Source organism: Oncorhynchus keta, chromosome 4 (assembly GCF_023373465.1).
Source record: "Oncorhynchus keta strain PuntledgeMale-10-30-2019 chromosome 4, Oket_V2, whole genome shotgun sequence".
NCBI lineage: Eukaryota > Metazoa > Chordata > Actinopteri > Salmoniformes > Salmonidae > Oncorhynchus > Oncorhynchus keta.
In genome coordinates, this window is record NC_068424.1 from 54142599 (window position 1) to 54164583 (window position 21985).

The following is a 21985-nucleotide window of genomic DNA, read 5'->3' on the forward strand; positions in this document are numbered from 1 at the left end:
GACGTGTGACAAAAATGGATGTTGGAGAGATAATGCAGCATTCCTGAGACAACACAAAGGAAAACCTTCCATACAGTTGATGAGAGTCACTTCGGAGGTTGGGCACAGTACCTAGTCATGTGAAGGTGGCAGTTGTGCCAGTTCCAGGTCTAAAGTGCTAAAGGACGCCCTAGTACCTCGAGGTTCTACTTTACACTCTGTAAATCACTGCACTGCTTCCTCATTCCCTAAGTTCAAACAGCCTTATACTGACCAATGACTGAGGTAGAGAGAAGACGATAAGCTAAGTCAATGACTCACACAGACAGATAACACAACAGTAGAAGTTCTGAGGTAATTAGATCAAGTGGTGGACAGAGCCACAGGGATCTGGATCTATATGTATAGTGGTTTAAACTTAAGTCGAACTTAAAGTTTATGTGTACTGAACTGGGCTAAACAACAGAGTTGAGCTAAGCAGGACCAGGACAAAGTGGAAACATGACAGCTTCCACTAGACGGGTTTACAAGAGGAGGGAGACCATCACAGCCCTTCCTCTGTATTACTCAGGACAGCTGCTGAAGAAATACACTGGAGAGAAGGTAACGAACAGGAGACAGAGAATGGGGGGTAGGCCAATAAGGACTGGCAGAGAGAAAATTACAGAGTGACCCTTACAAAAATAAAGTTAAAAAATCGATATATTTGACATTATGTAATACATGTAAATGCAATTAGCATTTTTGTAATGCCTGAAATGCATGGCTATGGCATCTAGTCTACCTGGTGGCCAAAGTGGTTCCTAATGCAGCTTCTTCAATTACTCTTTACGTATTGATCAATGGAGATATGAATTTAAATGTTTCATTTAACCTTTATTTAACTATGCAATTCAGTTAAGAACAAAAATCTTATTTACATGGGGCTACCAGAAAGCAAAAGGCTTCCTGCGGGTACGGGTGTCACGCCCTGACCGTAGAGAGCCGTTTTATTTCTCTATTTGGTTAGGTCAGGGTGTAATTTGGGGTGGGTATTCTATGTTATCTGTTTCTTTGTTTTGGGCTGAGTGTGGTTCCCAATCAGAGGCAGCTGTCCATCGTTGTCTCGGATTGAGAATCATACTTAGGCAGTCCTTTTCCCCTCTTTCATTTGTAGGATCTTATTTTTGCATTGGTTGTTATTTTGCCTTGCAGAACGTCACGTTCGTATTTTGTTTTGTTGTTGTCGGCGTTCATTATAAAATAAATAGAATGAACACGTACCACGCTGCGCTTTGGTCCACTTCTTCCCTTGATGATCGTGACAACGGGGGCTTGGATTAAAAATTAAAAATAAATAAAAAATATAGGACAAAACACACATCACGACAAGAGAGACTCTACAACACTACATAAAAAGAGACCTAAGACAACAACATAGCATGGCAGCAACACATGAAAACACAGCATGGTAGCAACACAACACGACAACAACATGGTAGCAAAACAACATGTCAGCAGCACAACATGGTAGCAGCACAAAAATAACATACAAACATTTTTGGGCACAGACAACTATACATCACACAAAGCAGCCACAACTGTCAGTAAGAGTGTCCATGATTAAGTCGTTGAATGAAGAGATTGAGATCAAACTGTCCAGTTTGAGTGTTTGTTGCAGCTCGTTCCTGCGCTAGCTGCAGCGAACTGAAAAGAGGAGCGACCCAGGGATGTGTGTGCTTTGGGGACCTTTAGCAGAATGTGACTGGCAGAACGGGTGTTGTATGTGGAGGATGAGGGCTGCAGTAGGTATCTTAGATAGGGGGGAATGAGGCCTAAGAGTATTTTATAAATAAGCATCAACCAGTGGAGATAAACTTTGGCAGTGATATAATTTAAATTGTCAATTTTGGGGGGGAGATTTCAACTAATTTTAGGCTGTTTAAAAAATATAGATAAAAATATATTTTTATAATATAATAATAATAATGGATTTAAACATGAACTATACATTGTACAACACTTCACAATAAAGTGCCTTCAGAAAGTATTCACACCAGTTGACTTTTTCCACATTTTTCTTTGTTACGAATTGGGATTAAAATGGATTTGATTGTTTGTTTTTTCAACGATATACACAAAGTACTCTGTCAAAGTGGAAGAAAAAATTAATATTTTGAAAAAGATTAATGAAAAATAAAACACAAATATTTGCTGATTAGATAACTATTCAACCCCCTCGGTCAATACATGCAAGATCACCTTTTGCCAGCGATTACAGAAAAAAAAAAAAAAGAGTCTTTTTGAGAAAGTCTCCAGAGCTTTGCACACCTGGATTGTACAATACTTGCCAATTATCATTTTTTACACTCTTCAAGCTCTATCAAGATGTTTGTTGATCATTACTAGACAGCCATTTTCATGTCTTTCCGTAGATTTTCAAGCCGATTTAAGTCCGAACTGTAACTAGGCCACACAGGAACATTTAATGTCGTCTTGGTAAGCAACTCCAGTGTATATTTGGCCCTGAATTGAACTTCTTGTCCTGCTGAAAGGTGAATTGGTCTCCCAGTGCTGGAAAGCATACTGAACCAGGTTTTCCTCTAGAATTTTGCATGTGCTTAGCTCTATTCCGTTTCTTTTCATCAACAACAAAAAACTCCCTAGTCCTTGCCGATGACGAGCATATCCATAACATGATGCAGCCACCACCATCCTTGAAAATATGAAGACTGATACTCAGTGATGTGTTCTGTTGGTTTTGCCCTAAACAACACTTTCTATTCAGGACAAAAAGTTCATTTCTTTGACAATTTTTTGGCAGTATTACTTTAGTGCCTTATTGCAAACAGGATGCATGTTTTGGAACATTTTTATTCTGTACAGACTTCCTCCTTTTCACTCTGTTAATTAGGTTAGTATTGTTGAGTAGCTACAATATGGTTGAGCCATCCTCAGTTTTCTCTTATCACAGCCATTAAACTCTGTAACTCTGTAACTGTTTTAAAGTCACCATTGGCCTCTCCGGCAACTGAGTTAGGAAGGACACCTGTATCTTTGTAGTGACTGGGTGTATTGATACACCATCCAAAGTGTAATTAATAACTTCACCATGCTCAACTGGATATTCAGTGTCTGTTTTTTTTTATACCCATTTACCAATAGGTGCCTTCTTCTTTGCGAAGCATTGGAAAACCTCCCTGGTCTTTCTGGTGAATCTGTGCTTGAAATTCACTACTCGGCTGATGTGTGGGGTACAGAGATGCGGCAATGATTTAAAAATATATATGAATTATTGCACACAGAGTGAGTCCATGCAACGTATGTGACTTTTTAAGAAAATGTTTACTTTTGGATGTATTTCGTCTTGCCATAGCAAATGAGTTAAATAGTTATTGTGGCAGGTAGCCTAGTGGTTAGAGCGTTGGGCCAGTAACCGAAAGAGTTGCAAGATCAAATCCCTGAGCTGACAAGGTATAAATCTGTCTTTCTGCCCCTGAACAAGGCAGTTAACCCACTGTTCCTAGGCTGTCATTGTAAACAATAATTTGTTCTTAACTGAATTGCCTAGTTTATTTTTTTTTAAATAGACTCAAGATATTTCAGCTTTAAATGTGTATAAATTTCAACAACAAAAAATATCAATTTAAATTCAGGCTGTAACACAACAAAGTGTGGAAAAAGTTAAGGGGTGCGAATACTTTCTGAAAGCACTGTATTTCAAAGTGTAGGTATAGGTTTTGTGCATCCAATGAGCGGTATGATACGGCTCTACAGTGTTGGGTTAGCAGTGTTATGGTGCGTTAGTAACCAAGTGAGAAGTGGGAATTTACCACATCTGGGAAAAATCCACTTGGGCAGCCCTCCAGGTGGTAATTACTAGTTAAATCAGCCATGAATCCTCATGACAGGGAGAATGGAAGGTTGTTGTGTATTACAGGGAGGGGCAATTGAATGCAAGTTTCACAAAAAAAAAAAAAAAACATTTCTAGCCTGTCTATCTATGCGTGACAGGTCACACATCCTGAGTGTTATGCTGTACCTGCTCAGTTTTTCCCCGCAAAACACCAGAAAATGGCCTAAAAGAGTAGAACCAGCTCACCTGGTTTTATACTATGATTTCACTATTAGATGTTCAATATTTCTTTTAAAATAAATGTTTAAAAAGGAATAGCTTCACCATATTAAAATGAGAGTTCAGTTCACATAACATAACAGGGTTGACCTTCAAATGAGGGACAGAAGTAAATGAATCATTAATGACATAATCTTTCATAAATAACTTTGTCAAAGCAACAAAATAACTAGGGTTTTACAGTGATGGTGAAAACTTGGACACACATATTCATTCAATGGTTTTTCTTTATTCTTACTATTTTCTACATTGTGACTACATCGATACTATGAAATAACGCATATGGAATCATGTGGTAATCAAAAATGTGTTAAACAAATTAAAATAGATTTTTATCTTTGAGACTCTTCAAAGTAGCCACCCTTTGCCCTGATGACAACTTTACAGATTATTGGCATTCTCTCAACCAGCTTCACCTGGAAAGCTTTTGAAACAGTTTTGAAGGAGTTCCCACGTATGCTTTTTTCACCTTTATTTAACAAGGTAGGCTAGTTGAGAACAAGTTCTCATTTACAACTGCGACCTGGCCAAGATAAAGCAAAGCAGTTCGACACATACAACAACACAGATTTACACATGGAATAAACAAACATGCAGACAATAATACAGTAGAAAAAGTCTATATACAGTGTGTGCAAATAAGGTAAGATAAGGGAGTTAAGGCAATAAATAGGCTATGGTGGCGAAGTAATTACAATATAGCAATTAAACACTGGAGTGATAGATGTGCAAAAGATGAATGTGCAAGTAGAGATACTGGGGTGTAAAGGAGCTAGATAAATAAATAAAATTTGTAAGTCGCTCTGGATAAGAGCGTCTGCTAAATGACTTAAATGTAAATGTAAATGTAAATAAAAATACAGTATGGGGATGCGGTAGTTGGATGGGCTATTTACAGATGGGCTATGTACAGGTGCAGTGATCTGTGAGCTGGTGCTTAAAGCTAGTGAGGGGGAGATACGAGTCTCCAGCTTCCGTGATTTTTGCAGTTTGTGCCAGTCATTTGCAGTGGAGAACTGGAAGGACTGGTGGCCAAAGGAAGAATCGGCTTTGGGTGTGACCAGTGAAATATATCTGCTGGAGCGCGTGCTACGGGTGGGTGCTGCTATGGTGACCAGTGAGCTGAGAAAAGGTGGGGCTTTAGCTAGCAGAGACCTGTAGATGACCTGGAGCCAGTGGGTTTGGCGACGAGTAAGAAGCGAGGGCCAGCCAACGAGAGCATACAGGTCACAGTGGTGATAAGTGTATGGGGCTTTGGTGACAAAACGGATGGCACTGTAATAGACTGCATCCAGTTTGTTGAGTAGAGTGTCGGAGGCTATTTTGTAAATTAATTAAATTAAATTGCGAATTAGGAAGCCGATTCTAGATTTAATTTTGGATTGGAGATGCTTAATGTGAGTCTGGAAGGAGAGTTTACAGTCTAATCCGACACCTAGGTATTTGTAGTTGTCCACATATTCTATGTCAGAACTGTCCAGAGTAGTGATGCTAGGCGGGCTGGCGGGTGCGGGCAGCGATCAGTTGAAGAGCATGCATTTAGTTTAACTTGCAATTAAGAGCAATTGGAGGCCACGGAAGGAGAGCTGTATGGCATTGAAGCTCATCTGGAGGTCAGTTAACACAGTGTCCAAAGAAGGGCCAGATGTATACAGAATGGTGTCGTTTGCATAGAGGTGGATCAGAGAATCACCAGCAGCAAGAGCGACATCATTGATGTATACAGAGAAAAGTGTCGGCCCAAGAATTGAACCCTGTGGCACCCCCATAGAGACTGCCAGAGGTCCGGACAACAGGCCCTCCGATTTGACACACTGAACTCTATCAGAGAAGTAGTTGGTAAACCAGACGAGGCAGTCATCTGCGAAACCAAGGCTGTTGAGCCTGCCGATAAGAATGTGGTGATTGACAGAGTCGAAAGCCTTGGCCAGGTCGATGAATACGGTTGCACAGTACTGTCTCTTATCAATGGTGGTTATGATATCGTTTAGGACCTTGAGCGTGGCTGAGGTACACCCATGACCAGCTCTGAAACCAGATTGCATAGTGGAGAAGGTACGGTGGGATTCGAAATGGTCGGTAATCTGTTTGTTAACTTGGCTTTCGAAGACCTTAGAAGGCAGGGTAGGATAGATACAGGTCTGTAGCAGTTTGGGTCTAGAGTGTCTCCCCCTTTGAAGAGGGGGATGACCACAACAGCTTTCCAATCTCAGACGATACGAAAGAGAGGTTGACCAGGTTAGTAATAGGGATTGCAATTTATTTTGTCAGATCATTTTAGAAAGAGAAGGTCCAGATTGTCTAGCCCGGCTAATTTGTAGGGGTCCAGATTTTGCAGCTCTTTCAGAACATCAGCTATCTGGATTTGGGTGAAGGAAAAATGGGGGAGGCTTGGGCGAGATGCTGTGGGGGGTGCAGGTCTGTTGACCGGGGTAGGGGTAACAGGTGGAAAGCATGGCCAGCCATTGAGAAATGCTTATTGAAATTCTCAATTATAATGGATTTATCAGTGGTGACAGTGTTGCCTAGCCTCAGTGTAGTGGGCAGCTGGGAGGAAGTGTTCTTATTCTTCATGGACATTAATGTCCCAGAACTTTTTTGAGTTTGTGCTAGAGGATGCAAATTTCTGTTTGCAAAATATAGTCTTAGCTTTCCTAACTGCCTGTGTACTGTAAAATGGTTCCTAACTTCTCTGAAAAGATCATGCTAATGAAGTACGCCACAGGATGTTTTTGTGCTGGTCAAGGGCAGTCAGGTCTGGAGTGAACCAAGGGCTATATCTGTTCCTGGTTCCTGTTCCTGGTTCTACATTTTTTGAATGGGGCATGCTTATTTAAGATGGTGAGGAAGGCACTTTTAAAGAATAACCAGGCGTCCTCTACTGACGGGATGAGGTCAATATCCTTCCAGGATACCCGGAAGGAAAGGCCTGCTCGCTGAAGTGTTTTGGGGAGCGTTTTACAGTGCTGAGCACTTGTTGGCTGCTTTTCCTTTACTCTGCGTTCTAGCTCATCCCAAACCATCTCAATTGGGTTGAGGTTGGGTGATTGTGGAAGGCAGGTCATCTGATGCAGCACCATCATTCTCCTTCTTGGTCAAATAGCCCTTACACAGCCTGGAGATGTGTTGGGTCATTGTCCTGTTGAAAAACAAATGGTAATCCCACTAAGCGCAAACCAGATGTGATGGCGTATCGCTGCTGAATGCTGTGGTAGCCTTGTTAAGTGTGCCTTGAATTCTAAATAAATCACAGACAGTGTCACCAGCAAAGCACCCCCACACCATCACACCTCCTCCTCCATTCTTCCCGGTGTGAACCACACATGCGGAGATCATCCATTCACCTACTCTGCATCTCACAAAGACACAGTGGTTGGAACCAAAAAAATCTTAAATTTGGACCAAATTACAGATTTCCACCGGTCTAATGTCCATTGCTTGTGTTTCTTGACCCAAGCAAGTCTCTTCTTATTATTGGTGTCCTTTCGTAGTGGTTTCTTTTCAGCAATTCGACCATGAAGGCCTGATTCACTCACTCTTCTGAACAGTTGATGTTGAGATGGGTCTGTTACTTGAACACTGTGAAGCTGTATATAGACTTTTGTTTCTACTGTGTTATTAACTGTATGTTTGTTTATTCCATGTGTAACTCTGTGTTGTTGTTTGTGTCGCACTGCTTTGCTTTATCTTGACCAGGTCGCAGTTGTAAATGAGAGCTTGTTCTCAACTATCTTACCTTGTGAAATAAAAAAATAAAAAATAAAAGCATTTATTTGAACTGCAATCTGAGTTGCAGTTAACTCTAATGAATGTATCCTCTGTAGCAGAGGTAACTCTGGGTCTTTCCTGTGGCGGTCCCCGTGAGAGCCAGTTTCATCATAGCGCTTGATGGTTTTTGCGACTGTACTTTAAGAAACTTCTTGAAAGTTCTTGAAATGTTCCTGATTGACTGACCTTCATGTCTTAAAGTAATGATGGACTATCCTTTCGATTTGATTATTTGAGCTGTTCTTGCCATAATATGGACTTGGTCTTTCACCAAATAAGACTATCTTCTGTACACCACCCCTACCTTGTCACAACACAGCTGATTAGCTCAAATGCATAAAATAAGGAAATCAATTCCACAAATGAACTTTTAAACTTCTTAGGGCTGAAATCCCGTTAACGGGATCGATATGACAACAGCCAGTGAGAGTGCAGGGCGTCCAATTCAAAACAACAGAACTCTCATAATTAAAATTCCTCAAACATACAAGTTTAATGGTATAAGTTTTACACCTGAGTTTTACACCTTATACCATTTTAAAGGTAATCTTAAAGGTAATCTTGATGTTAATCCCACCACAGTGTCTGATTTTAAATAGGCTTTACAGTGAAAGCACCACAAACAATTGTTAGGTCAGAGCCAAGCCACAGAAAAACACAGCCATTTTTTCAGCCAAAAATAGGAGTCACAAAAAGCAGAAATAGAGATAAAATGAATCACTAACCTTTGATGATCTTCATCAGATGACACTCATAGGACTTCATGTTACACAATACATGTATGTTTTGTTTGATAAAGTTTGATAAAGTTTGTTTGAATTAAAGATATACTTCTCCTTAATGCAACCGCTGTGTCAGATTTCAAAAAAGCTTTACGGAAAAAGCAAACCATGCAATTATCTGAGTACGGTGCTCCGACAACAAATACATATATCCGTCATGTTGGAGTCAACAGAAGTCAGAAATAACATTATAAATATTCAGTTACCTTTGATGATCTTTATCAGAATGCACTCCCAGGAATCCCAGTTCCACAAAAATTTTGATTTGTTCGATAATGTCCATCATTTATGTCCAAATAGCTACTTTTGTTAGCGCGTTTGGTAAACAAATCAAAACTCACGAAGCGCGTTCACTAGTTGCAGACAAAATTTCAAAAATCTTCAGAAAAGCAAAGGAACGAGAAATACCTCTCATGTGAAATGTGTGTGACCAGCATGTGACTGGCAGACCTCTGACTCATTCAGCCCCCCTTCATAGTAGAAGCATCAATCAAGTTTCTAAAGACGGTTGACATCTAGTGGAAGCCTTAGGAAGTGCAAAATGACCAATATCCCACTGTATCTTCTATAGGGGCTAAGTTGATCGACCATCCTCAGATTTCCCACTTACTGGTTGGACTTTTTCTCAGGTTTTTGCCTGCCATATGAGTTCTGTTATACTCACAGACATAATTCAAACAGTTGAAGAAACTTCTGAGTGTTTTCTATCCATATATACAAATAATATGCATATATTAGCAACTGGGACTGAGGAGCAGGCAGTTTACTCTGGGGACCTTAGTCATACTGCCCACCATAAGAAGTGTTTAACAAGACACACCTGTTAATTGAAATGCATTCAAGGTGACTACCTTCTGAAGCTGGTTGAGAGAATGCCAAGAGCGTACAAAGCTGTCATAAACACAAAGGGTGGCTACTTTGAAGAATCTCAAAGATAAAATATATTTTGATTTGTTTAACACTTCTTTTGGTTACAATTTCACAGTATTGATGTCTTCAGTATTATTCTACAATGTAGAACATTTTTACTGGGAAAGTATACCTATCAAAGTAAATCAATTCATTTGGGCATGTTTCTGCAAGTGTAGAGCAATGGACTTCATGTTGAATCTGGTTTGGCCTTTTCCAGGAATTTAAGAACTTTTATGCAGAGCTCCGTGGATCAAAACTCTTTCTGTACACAGACGAGATGCATGACACAGTAAGAGAATAGCTGCACTCATCTAATTTCTTGGTTGTATTGTATCAAGTTTTTTAATCTATCTATCTATGGCTTGACTAATCAGATACGTAATTCCCTATCAGTACTCAGAGAAACTGGACCTTCAGATGTGGAAGTCGATGTCGATGGATTCTCCTTATCAAAACAACAGGTCAACCATCTACACTCTCACCCTGACCAATGAGGAAGTGCAGCTAAAGGTCATTTATGTTACATTCAGTCAAGTTATTGCCACTCCTAATCAGAACGTGTTACTGGCAAATAGCCATAAAGTGGTTGCACAATCCTGCAGATTTACGAGGTATCTGTTGATATCTGATCTAGGTGGATAACCCCAACACAGGAGAGGAGTGGAGAGGCTTCATCATGACTGTGGCCACTGTATGTAACACACACATACACATTGGGCTGTCAGGGTTAAATACTCATTCTGACTAATTTTCCTGAGAGTTAAGTAAGAACAGAGAACTTCTAGATTAAACTAAAGAGCAAAGTAGATATAAGCTTGCAATTTCTTTGACGATGTGCCCTGTAGAAGGAGATCCCCAGTAAACTGCAGCTGCTCCCAGGTCAGATGCTGAGGCTGGAAGAGGTTCTGTCTGAGGAGAAGAAGAGACAGGCCCCACGTCCTCCCCTGCCTTACACCACCTACCATATCCATCCCTCCTCAGACGACACATATGACGATGCCCTCTCTGGAACCCCCCTGTGAGAATTGCCATGTTTCTATTCATTATTTTGATAGAAAATGTATTTCTATCTCGTCTCCTCTCATCCTCCTTTTCTTCTCTCTCCAGCTGTTTCTTTCCTGTGTCTCGACAGAAGGCAGAGAAGATGTTGAAGGAGAACACAGAGTACGGCAGCATCATTCTCCGCCCCTCAACTGACAACACTAACTACGCCATCACCTTGAGACAGGACTACTCCAGGTCTTGAACTTAAACATCTCACCCCTGACCTTTAACCCTGAACTCCAACACCCTGTAATGTACAGGCCGCAAGTTTCTCCCCCCTTCACTAAACAAGCCTTTATTGACAACAGCACCCTATCCCTATCATACAACAGTGTCTCTGGCTGAGGGAGTAGAGAGGAGACCGAGTACTCTTGAGATTTACCAGACTCTATCTTGCAGTGGCCCAGTGATGAAGAACTACAAAGTGCTTTCCATAGACACAGGCTTCGTCATTGAACTAGATGCCCCGGTGAGTCCTGCTCCTTGCAGCCTGATTCCTGTACTGAATGTCTGACTCTCATCCCATCAGAATGGGCTCAAAACACAGCACTGATATGAGACTACACTCTGTATATGCTTAGTGTCTTGACAGCCCTTCAAGTTTGTCCGATATCTGCTTTTGATAGGAGGTAACATCCTAATGTCTGTCTGTTTCATCAGGTGACTGTCCCTTCCCTGGGGGCAGTGCTAGATCACTTCTTGAAGGCAACAGAGTTCCGTCTGCACCCATACCTGGTTCCCCAGACCTACGACACCTGCATTGGTGAGAGAGCGTCACAACACCACAAATAAGTTGACTCACCACTGAAGGCTAAGCTTATCCACCATAACAATCATATCATTACTCCTGTATCGTACAAGGTGTGTAACTTGTGACATGTGCCAATCAGATTTGCCACTCGCACTGCCCTGTTTTCCACCCAAAACGGTCCCCCCGGCGAGAGTGGCACTGATGATCCCGAAAGGGAGCACCCCTCCCTCCTTTTCCAAACTCCCAATCAAAGACACAGATACAGAAAAAGAATATCAAGACGCAGATGAAGTATTAAACCCAGGTGTGTGGGTCACAATCAACTTCAGAGCATCAGTGTGTTTACAATAGACGTGGGTGCAGTCTCAGGCTTGTAAGTTCTCTTCAGTCCGTCTACTCTGTTTGTCTCTCCAGACCCCATACCTGAAGACCTGAATTAGGAGCTCCGCACAGCAGTACCGAAAGGGGATGAAACAGACCTACACAGGGGAACAGTTTTCACACACTACACAAAAATCACACACACAGAGCAACAATGTCACAAATGAACACACTTGATCCATAGCATCTAGCAAGTTTTTGTTTCTCTGTGGTTTTGTACCCAAATGTCACGTTGGCGAGGAAACATCCTGTCAATCATCCTTATAAAGATGTGTACACTATAGTAAATGCACTTTTTTTTTGTTGAGCTCATGCTTGGCTCCAGTTAAAAATTTGCCAATGAGATGTAGATTTGAAATAATACAATGGTGCATAAAGATTACTACTGGCCTAGATATCTGAATTGTCCGCTTCTGACCTTTGCACACACACACACACGGAAATAAACTACCACACAAATGCTTCAGGATACATTTATTTTCCAAGTCACACGCAGGAGTCAACCAGCATAATATATTTTTTATCAATAATTATCTTATATATATCAGTATTTCATAAATCATATCACTATTATCAGTTTGTATCATAGGTGAAAGGTTAAAGAACTAATCACTCAATGACAGCTGGGTTGTGAAAAATAAAGCAAAATAAAAGTGTTCTCTCCATCCATTCAGGGCCTGAAGAGCGCTCTTACAGCAGCACTGCTAGTTTGACCATCTTTCCCTCCCAGTACCCCTCATCTCTCAAAACAACCCTTCCCACTGGACAGGTGAAGCAAATACAGCAGGTGCCCACTGGTGAATGGAAAGTAGTTTCCACCATATTGCTTTTACCCACCTTGAGGCCAGTACCATCTCTACCTCCCTCCGTGCAGCCTGGTCCCATACTCTAATGCCCCATTATTAAGACATCATAAATTAAAACTAAATAATAATAATTTAACATTGCAGGATAAAAAAACCTAAAACAATAAGTTAACATGTTTGTTCCCCAATCAAGACGTGGCTACTTCTCTAAAAGTGACAGCTGAAGGATCCTTTCCAGCTCATCCTCTTCCTCCTGCCTCGCCCTGTAACAGGAAACAGAATTAAGTCATTAGATCCCAGAAACTGGCAATCAAGCTCCCCAAATCCTTTCCTCATCCATCCTTATAATCGCACTCTGCATGGCTGTGTTCAAATACTCTAGAAAGGGTTCCTCTCCTCATCCCTTTCCCTGGTCAGAAATCAATGGACGATCAGAGAAAGAAACCCTACAAGCACTCATCCCTCTCACACCTGTCCATCTCTTCCTGTTCCCTGCACGAGAGGTCCATGGCGATGCGTAGCTGCTCGTCAAAGCTGTTTCCCCGAGGAAAAGGCCCCGGCAACCGCAGCTCAGCCACTGAGCTGTAGGAGGGAGGGGAGTAGACTCCGGGGTGCGGCGGCGAGACTGACAGGGGAGGGGCAGGATCTGCAGGCTCTCCTTCCTTACCACCAGCCAATGAGATCGACAGGGACTCCTGGATGGCCCTATCAGAGAGAAGTAGCGGGATGACAGTTTAAAAGCTAATGCCAGAGAGTGAAAGCCTTATAATATATTATCCGACATAAACAAGGTGAAAAGGATAGACGCTTCTCACCTCTCCAGCTGAGAGTCGTCCTCATACAGGGGTGACTGTATTTGCCCAGAAACAGGACGACTGTTAGTCAGAGCCTCCCATATAGTCACCTACAGAGAGATAGATTTTACTGAACTTCCGTGGCAATCGTCATGAAAACTTAAAGCTGATAAATATTTAATTTGTGGATCAATGACTTCTATTAAGAGTAAACCATGATCATTTCCTGTCTCACCTGGTCGCTCTCTGTCCCCGCGTCCAATAGGCTCTGCTGGATGGCAAACTGCAGCAAGTTATCATCCTCATCTCTCATTGGCTCGCTGCGGCCCGGACCAAGCGTGGTGTAGTCTGGGGGTGGTTCAAATACGGAGGGGTCCACCTCGCAGTTAAATGGATGCAGGGCCTGCCCTGGGAGCAGAGGGACAGGGAGATACGTTTCCACACCTTTTTTTTTTTTTTTTTTTCGAGCATCGTGCACCTTTTGGTAACACGATACCTCACCCATCCAGACTCCCAAATAGCAACATTCACAAGGGGGCAACAGAAGTTTTTGTTGTCTTCTCATTTGTTGTGAAAGCAAAAGAAGAGTCTTGTCTTCCCTAGCTAGCAAGTTGGCTAAACACTGCAAGATAGCTAGCCTTTTAGCTTCCCACATTGTTTCACATGGCATTTGATTTAATAATACATCTGATTGACCTGGCAAATACTCTCAAAACTTGCCGGTGTAACCTACAACATTATCGAAATGTCATATGCTGCTCCTATGTATTCACTCAGCTAAAAATAGAATGTCATGTTTTGGTCACAGTGAAAATAGTTATTTCTTCTAAACAAAATACATTCTAATTAAGGCTACAATGTTGTTTGGTTAATTGTCTGAACAGTTGCTGAGATTATATACACAACACTTCCCCCATGGCTACGCAAGGAATGATACGGCACGTTAAAAGCATTCATGGGGCACAGGACTACGTAGAATATCGGCGCGCACTACAAGGAGCTGCCCCTTTTGGGGACGAAAAACGTCACTTTGACACTGCACTACACTCCGTAGGGTATAAATAGCCCTTTAGTATGTGTTGCGTGTGGTTACCAGCCTCGGGGGCCTCCTCAGGTGTGTGTACAGTAACCGAGCTGACAGGCTCATCACAGCCACACAGGTTACTGAAGGTCACTCTGGCATTCAACACATGGAACAGAGGGATCTCTGAGAAAGAGAGAGAGAGAGAGAGAGAGAGAGAGAAAGGGGAGATCTTCAAACTCTTGTCACTTTGTTTAAGCTTAAATTGTAAAGCGTGTCCTTTTTCTTCTGATAGCACCTGCTCCTCTCCATGTCTTCTCTTTGGGTCTCTGTTTCAGATCCTGCCTTGAAGGTAGGGACTAGGGGTCAGTTTGGGATTAAGCCTCACCTATTTTGACCGGGAAGCCGGGGGGCAGGCTCAGAGTGATGAAGTCACGTAGTTTGGCAAAATGGGCGTTGGAGATGGCCATGAGGTCAATGATGGGCGTGACCTGCTCAGCCAATGACAGAGGGTGAGCCTCACTCAACCACAGATGGGCCTTAAACCTAAAGAGAGAGAGAGACAGAGAGAGCAAGAGAGAAAAATAAAGACACTTGCATTAAACATGGCAGTGATCTTGTGCTTCTCCAAGCTTGACTGTGCGTTGCTACGGTGATCCCGGCCATCTGTTGCCATGGCAACAGTGGTACCTCTGGACTTTGCTGGTGAGCTCCACGGGGCGTCCGATGTCTCGCTCATGGAGTTGGAACTCTGGGTCAAAGTATTCCTCAGCGGTGATGGCTGTGGGGTTATGGGGGCTGGCACACTGAGAAACATTACTCTGAGAGACATGGGAAGAGAGACACATCATTGACCACATCCAGTCAGTCAGTCCATCAAAGCATCTATCCACCACATATAATATGAGGTGGAGGTGTCTTTCTGAAACTCACCCCATTAGGAGCAGTATGCTGCTCAGCTATCCCCAGGAAGGACTGAAGAGGAGTCTTGGTGCCTGGGAGGACAGGAGGGATTGAACCATGCTGTGCCTGTACGTACACTATGACCAAATAAAACATAAGTGTTCTGTGTGTACCTTTGCTCTTTGACTTGTCCTGGTCCGACAGGTGCTCTGTTCTTGATCGAGTCACCAGCTCCACATTAGTGGCGCTGTACACCTGAAAACAAACCAAAGGGAAAAAAACATGATTCAATAAAAAAATGTTTTTTTTAAGCGCCAAGAAACACTTTCTATTAGAAACATTTTTCAAGTCCAATGGTGCCTCTGGGCTCACCTTTGCTTCATAGCCACTGACTGCCTCACTCTTCTCAGAACGCCAGCCCCAAATGCCAGACTTGTTCCTGTGCAGCAAAGAGCAGGAGAGAATAATTAGAAGACAGACCAGGTAGGTGAGTATGTTGTGTGTGAAGTAGCTACCTTTCGAAGGCGAAGTTGAGTGTGTTGAGGTGTGTGAAGACGATGAGTGTGTGGGTTACCTCTCGAAGGCGATGTTGCGTGTGTTGAGGTGTGTGGAGACGATAGGGGAGGTGAGTCTCTGGGCGGTGTTCTCCTGGGTGGGCAGCATGGCAGCCAGGAGAGACGGAGCGTCCCGCAGGGAGAGAGACAGAGGCTCTGTGTACACCACCTGCTTGTCATGGTCCACCTCCATCACCACAGCGCCATTCTCTATAGAAACACACACATTACCATGGAGACAACACACATTCACCATTCAACCACTCTATGGAAACCATACCACCAGTGTTATACCTTCGCCCTTAAAGATGTAGCTGCGACGGCCCTTGAGCCAGGTCATGTGCTCAAATCCCAGTAGAGTGGTGTCCACCCGCAGACACGAGCCACTCTTCCACACGCGGTACACATCACTGGGACACACCTTGGAAACCAGGGGGACTGAGAGTTTGGGGGAGGGGGGTTATAACCACCATAAACACTTCAGTGCATCACAGTGACAGTATAACTGGGAGCTGTTCATCTGGTGCTGAAACCGACCACAGTGAGCAGATATGAGCCCTTCACGATCACACACACTCACCCCAACTGGTGAACTCCCATTTCATCTCCACGTAAAAATCCCGGGCCTGAAAGAGGTGACACAGCATCGTGAGTTTCAGATATGTGATTGACAGGTGTGCTACCGGTGTTTGTTATATGGCTGAAGCGAAGGCTGCAAAGCGTTACCTTACCCGTCTTAGCTTGCTGAGCAGTTCTGGGATGCCGGCCAGTCTCTCTGTGGCTCGCTTGAAGTCTCTATACTGCAGCACCAGCTGACAAAGCTCAGGGTCCCCTGTGCTCACTGCCTCCTGCAAAACTGGACATCGAAATGCAATCAACCCACACACAGTGCCTATAGAAAGTCTGCACTCAATTGAAATTCTCTCACATTTTGTTACATTACAATGTGGGAGTGAAATATTTTAATTGTCATGTTTTGTCATTGACCTAGACAAAATACTCCATAATAACAAAGTGAAATTAAATTTGACAAAATAATAAAAATGTTATAAAATGAGTTGCACAAGTATTCACCCACTTTGTTTTGGGAAGTTGAGAAGTCAAATTTGAAAAATAAAAAAATGAGAGCCGCACACTCAGACGCAATAATGTAACAACGTTTCGACAGCCAAGCGGTCTTCATCCGGGTATAATGACAAACACAGTGGGTCACTCGTTTATATCGAGTTTGAAAGCCCTTGCTCCCTTTGGTCTCAACGTAGAGTTTGATCTGAAGTCCTTCTTTCGCTATCCATTGTAAATAATGTTTGTAGGCCTACGTAGCCACATTGGATAGGATCATAGATACATTCATGCTTTTCCCCCCGTTCTCATATATATATATATATATCGACCAATGAAGTCAAGCCACAGCTGGCCATGATTACAGACACCTGTATACTTTCAAACTCTATATCAATTAGTGACCCGCAATGTTTGTCATTATACCACAATGAAGACAGCTTGTCTGTCGAAACATTATTAAATTACGTCTGAGCTCCGAGAGTGTGAGGCTCTCCTTTTTACTTTCAAGTGTTCTACTCCGCTAGCCAGCACCTTGACAAACCAGGTGTGAGAGTTTTAACCGCCTCCAGATTGAACACAGAAGTCAAATTTGGCATAACCAATCAGATAAATGATATGGAAATAATAAGAAAATAATAAGAGTTGGCATGATTTTTCAATGACTACCCCCTTCCTCTGTCGTCCATACATACAGTGCCTTCAGAAAGTTGTCACACCCCTAGACTGTATCCACATTTTGTTGTCAGACTGAATTTAAAATTGATTACATTTAGATTGTGTGTCAATGGCCTACACACAATAACCTATAATAACAGTGGAATTGTGTTTTTAGTAATATCTTAATAATGAAAAGGCAAAATGTATCGAATCAATAAGTATTCAATCCATTTGTTACGGTACACCTAAATATGTTCAGGAGTAAAAATGTGCTTAAAAAGCCACATAAGTTACATGGACTCACTCAGTGCAATAATAGTGTTTAACATGATTTTTGAATGACTACCTCCATCTCTTTACCCCACAAGTAAAATGATCTTTAAGTTCCTTCAGTCGAACAGTGAATTTCAAACACAAATTCAACCAAAGACCAGGGAGGTTTTCCAATGCCTCGCAAAGGGCGCCTATTGATAAATGGGTAAAAAAACAGACATTGAATATCCCTTTGAGCATGGTGTAGTTATTAATTACACTTTGGTGTATCATTACACCCAGTCACTACAAAGCTACAGGGGTCCTTCCTAACTCAGTTTCCAGAGAGGAAGGAAATCGCTAAGGGATTCCACCATGAGGCCAATGGTGACTTTAAAACAGTTAGAGTTGAATGGCTGTGACAGGAGAAAATTGAGGATGGATCAACATTGTAGTTACTCCACAATACTAAGCTAAATGACGGCATGAAAGCAAGGAAGCCTGTACAGAATAACAAATATTCCAAAACATGCATCCTGTTTGCAATAAGGCACTAAAGTAAAACTGCAAATTATGTAGCAAGGAAATTAACTTTATGTCCTGAATCCAACACAACATTACTGTGTACCACTCTTCACATTTTCAAGCATGGTGGTGGCTGCATCATGTTATGGGTATGCTTGTCATCAGCATGGACTAGGGAGTTTTTTAGGATAGAAAGAAACAGAAGAGCATAGCACAGTCAAAATCCTAGAGGAAAACCTGGTTCAACTGCAGTCTGCTTTCCAATAGACACAGAAACAAAGTCAACTTTCAGCAGGAAAATAAGCTAAAACAAGGCCAAATAAATAGTGGTTAGAGCGTTGGGTCGGTAACCGAAAGTTGCTGGATCGAATCTCCGAACTGACAAGGTAAAAATCTGTCGTTCTGCCCGAGCAAGGCAGTTAACTCACTGTTCTCTGGGAGCCGAAGACGCGGATGTCGATTAAGGCAGCCCCCCGCACCTCTCTAATTCAGAGGGGTTGGGTTAAATGTGGAAGACATTTCAATTGAAGACATTCAGTTGTACAGCTGACTAAGTATCCCCCTTTCCCTTATATACATTGGAGTTTCTTACCAAGAAAGACATTGAATGTTCCTTTAGTGGGCTCATTACAGTTTTGACCTTAATTGCCTTAAAATCGATGGCAAGACTTGAAAATGGTATTGAACAACAACCAACTTGACATAGCTTGAAGAATTTTAAAGAATAATGTGCAAATATTGCACAATACAGTTGTGCAAAGCACTTATGAGATGTACCCAAGAAGACACCAAAGGTGTTTTTAACATTTATTGACTCGGGTGGGGTGAATACTAATCTAATCAAGGTTTACAATGCATTTGGAAAGTTCAGACCTTTTACCACATTTTGTTACGTTACAGCCTTATTCTAAAACGATTCAATTAAAAATGTTTCCTCAACAATCTACACACAATACCTCATAATGACGTAGTAAAAACAGGTTTAAATTTTTGCAAATGTATATAAATAAATAAAATTTACATAAGTATTCAGACTCTTTACTCAGTTGACAGTTCATGTCAGCTCAAAAACCAAGCCATGAGGTCGAAGGAATTGTTCGTAGAGCTCCGAGACAGGATTGTGTTGAGGCACAGATCTGCAGCATTGAAGGTCCCCAAGAAAACAGTGGCCTCCATCATTCTTAAATGGAGGAACTTTTGGAACCACCAACACTCTTCCTAGAGCTGGCAGCCTGGCCAAACTGAGCAATCAGGGGACAAGGACCTAGGTCAGGGAGGTGACCAAGAACCCGATGGTCACTGACAGAACTCCAGAGTTCCTCTGTGGAGATGGGAAAACCTTCCAGAAGGACAAAAATCCTGCAGCACTCCACCAATCAGACCTCTAAAGTAGTGGCAAGACGGAAGCCACTGCTCAGTAAAAAACACATGACAGCTAGCTTGGAGTTTTCCGAAAGGCACCTAAAGGACTCTGACCATGAGATTGAACTCAAACTGAATGCCAAGCATCACGTCTGGAGGAAACCTGGCACCATCCCTACGTTGAGCTATGGTAGTGTTAGGATCATGCTGTGGCAATGTTTTTCAGCAGCAGGGATTGGGAGACTCTCTTTCACTCGATCGTGACGAAACAGAGCAAAGTAAAAAGTGATCCTTGATGAAAACCTGCTCCAGAGCGCACATGGACCTCAGACTGGGGCGAAGGTTCACCTTTCAACAGGACAAAGACCTTAAGCTCACAGCCAAGACAACACAGAAGTGGCTTCGGGACAAGTCTCTGAATGTCCTTGAGTGGCCCAGCCAGAGCCTGGACTTGAATCTGATCAAACATCTCAGGAAAGACCTGGAAATAGCTGTGCAGCAAACGCTCCCCATCCAACCTGACAGAGTTTAAGAGGATTTGCAGAGAAGAGTGGGAGAAACTCCACCATAACGATAAAGCTGGGTATTGTGTGTAAATTGATGAGGGGGGGAAAACTATTTAATCAATTTTAGAATAAGGCTGTAACATAACAAAATGTGGAAAAGGTCAAGGGGTCTGAATACTTTCCGAATGCTCCGTATTAGAGTTTTATTCTTCATTAATCTTAACATAATTTTTTTTTTAAATCCACTGGGTTGTGTGTAGGTAGATCCTTGACAAAACAAATGAAAACTGCATTTGAATTCCACTTTGTAACTTGTGAAAATGTTCAAGGGGGTGTGGACTTTCTACAGGCACTATATCCTTCAAAAACTGTACAGAAATATGTTTTAGGAAACAGGTGATTTGTATTCTTCTCATACATTCCTCTCCACTCACCAGTCCAGCTCTGAGCGTTGCAGTGCGTTGGGTCTGCGGAGTGTCTGAGCAGCACACGGGTTGATTCCAGGTGGCCCAGACACACAGCCAGCTCTAGCGGGGTGCGCCCCCGTGGGTCCAAGCGATCCACATTCTCCTGTGGAAGAACAGCACTGGTGTGTCATGAAAGCTGGGGCGCGCCTTCTGAGCGGTGCGGTACAGGACGCAAAGCTGTCAAACTCAAAACGTGAACTGTTGAAAAGAGAGAAACGTATGTTGCTACCCCAGGTTGACTTACCTCGTTTTTTTGTAGTTGCCGTTCAAGCTCAAGGTATTGGTTGTTCCAAACCAGAAAATGAAAAGGAAACGCCTCTTGAGCCATTGTTTATCAAATGTAGCTAGCAACTTGCTATACAGCTTTCACCGTTTCTCTTCCAACAGCAGCAAAAATGTTCTCTCTCAAGAGACGTGAGGACGCGTGCACAAAAAATTCCCGCAAGGTAGCAAGATTCTACTTTATTAAACGGGTAAATATTTAGCAAAGTAATTAGCAATAGGATAGGAGTAGGTGCCGATTAAAATACATAGCTAGCCCTCGTCTACCCATTAGCCAGGAAAGCGGCTAACTGGCCAAGAACATATGACAGCACTTATTTTCCATTCCATCTTGCTTGTTAGCTAGCTGGCTAACATTGAACGTCTAACCATGTCCATTTCTAGTCTAGCAATGCCGTTTGTAACAAACGACGGTATCATGTCCTGCTGATGTGCTAACAAGCAAACAACTCCCTATCATCACCCACTCGCTTTCGCGATGGTTTTTTTCTGATCCTATGCAGTCAAAATAATAGACCGAGATACGGCCTATTTCGAATACATATCCAGGTCACTCGAGTATATAATACGTCCGATGATAGCGATGTCAATTCGGATGCTGTCAATATACCTTGTCGGTGTTCATATTCCAATCAAACATTCTAGAAACAACAAACCACTATTGCAGTCCGGTATTCTTAAAAATAACAGACTGCAGCAGCTGAGACAATATACACACCCCAGTTTGCATTATTTATTTATATTTCACGTCATTTTCAGCGTCGCTTTAGTTCCAGGTTATTGCTAGCAGCTGGAGTGGGTGAAGAAGGAAGGGCGCGTAAATGCATGTTACCATACAATCATTTATGGGTAAACAACTGTTCTATCCCCACTTCTAATGCCAGATGTCAAGTAGAGTTGTGGGGCAATGGTGAGAATCTCCAGCTGATGACCACGGGCTCTTTGCGCCCAATAAAAAAAAAATAGGTATTACATGTACACAGCGAATCACCTGACACCGTAACAAAAGCCTGCACAACCTGTAGATAAGATCCCAAGGATCAGATTTGTAAAACACTGG

General features: G+C 42.4%; 2 protein-coding genes across 3 annotated transcripts; one reads left to right on the forward strand and one right to left on the reverse strand.

The window, feature by feature from the left end:
- Positions 1 to 238: 238 nt before the first annotated feature.
- On the forward strand, positions 239 to 12126 carry LOC118375716 (signal-transducing adaptor protein 1-like). 2 transcript variants are annotated; one of them, XM_052510122.1, is made up of 12 exons: positions 277 to 582; positions 2394 to 2457; positions 3124 to 3264; positions 9773 to 9844; positions 9949 to 10065; positions 10190 to 10246; positions 10401 to 10573; positions 10663 to 10794; positions 10999 to 11068; positions 11260 to 11362; positions 11490 to 11654; positions 11765 to 12126. In XM_052510122.1, the coding sequence occupies exons 4-12, from the start codon at positions 9833 to 9835 to the stop codon at positions 11788 to 11790; spliced, it is 855 nt and encodes a 284-aa protein (XP_052366082.1). In that variant the 5' UTR covers positions 277 to 582; positions 2394 to 2457; positions 3124 to 3264; positions 9773 to 9832; the 3' UTR covers positions 11791 to 12126. The 2 variants fall into 2 exon arrangements, with proteins under 2 accessions (XP_035618206.1, XP_052366082.1); XM_035762313.2 differs by lacking the exons at positions 2394 to 2457; positions 3124 to 3264 and having other exon boundaries at positions 239 to 582.
- A 64-nt stretch (positions 12127 to 12190) lies between these two features.
- Positions 12191 to 21634, reverse strand: ankrd13d (ankyrin repeat domain 13 family, member D). The gene is made up of 16 exons (XM_035762312.2): positions 20888 to 21634; positions 20611 to 20746; positions 16541 to 16665; positions 16390 to 16435; positions 16104 to 16247; positions 15830 to 16019; positions 15628 to 15694; positions 15429 to 15510; positions 15286 to 15347; positions 15043 to 15173; positions 14741 to 14898; positions 14425 to 14538; positions 13567 to 13739; positions 13353 to 13441; positions 13009 to 13242; positions 12191 to 12800 (listed from the first exon to the last, which is right to left on the reverse strand). The coding sequence occupies exons 1-16, from the start codon at positions 20969 to 20971 to the stop codon at positions 12737 to 12739; spliced, it is 1899 nt and encodes a 632-aa protein (XP_035618205.1). The 5' UTR covers positions 20972 to 21634; the 3' UTR covers positions 12191 to 12736.
- Positions 21635 to 21985: the final 351 nt, after the last annotated feature.

What these genes read in the sequence shown, in the direction of transcription:
- ankrd13d (XM_035762312.2), bottom strand. Translation starts at nt 20,971, where the DNA reads ATGGCTCAAGAGGCGTTTCCTTTTCATTTTCTGGTTTGGAACAACCAA. An exon ending in AGCATACTGCTCCTAATGGG is followed by an intron (nt 15,174 to 15,285) that starts GTGAGTTTCAGA and finishes CATGTCTCTCAG; the next exon opens with AGTAATGTTTCTCAGTGTGC. An exon ending in TGAGGAGGCCCCCGAGGCTG is followed by an intron (nt 13,740 to 14,424) that starts GTAACCACACGC and finishes CTCTGCTCCCAG; the next exon opens with GGCAGGCCCTGCATCCATTT.
- LOC118375716 (XM_035762313.2), top strand. Translation starts at nt 481, where the DNA reads ATGACAGCTTCCACTAGACGGGTTTACAAGAGGAGGGAGACCATCACA. An exon ending in CAGACGAGATGCATGACACA is followed by an intron (nt 9,845 to 9,948) that starts GTAAGAGAATAG and finishes ATTCCCTATCAG; the next exon opens with TACTCAGAGAAACTGGACCT. An exon ending in TCATCATGACTGTGGCCACT is followed by an intron (nt 10,247 to 10,400) that starts GTATGTAACACA and finishes TGTGCCCTGTAG; the next exon opens with AAGGAGATCCCCAGTAAACT.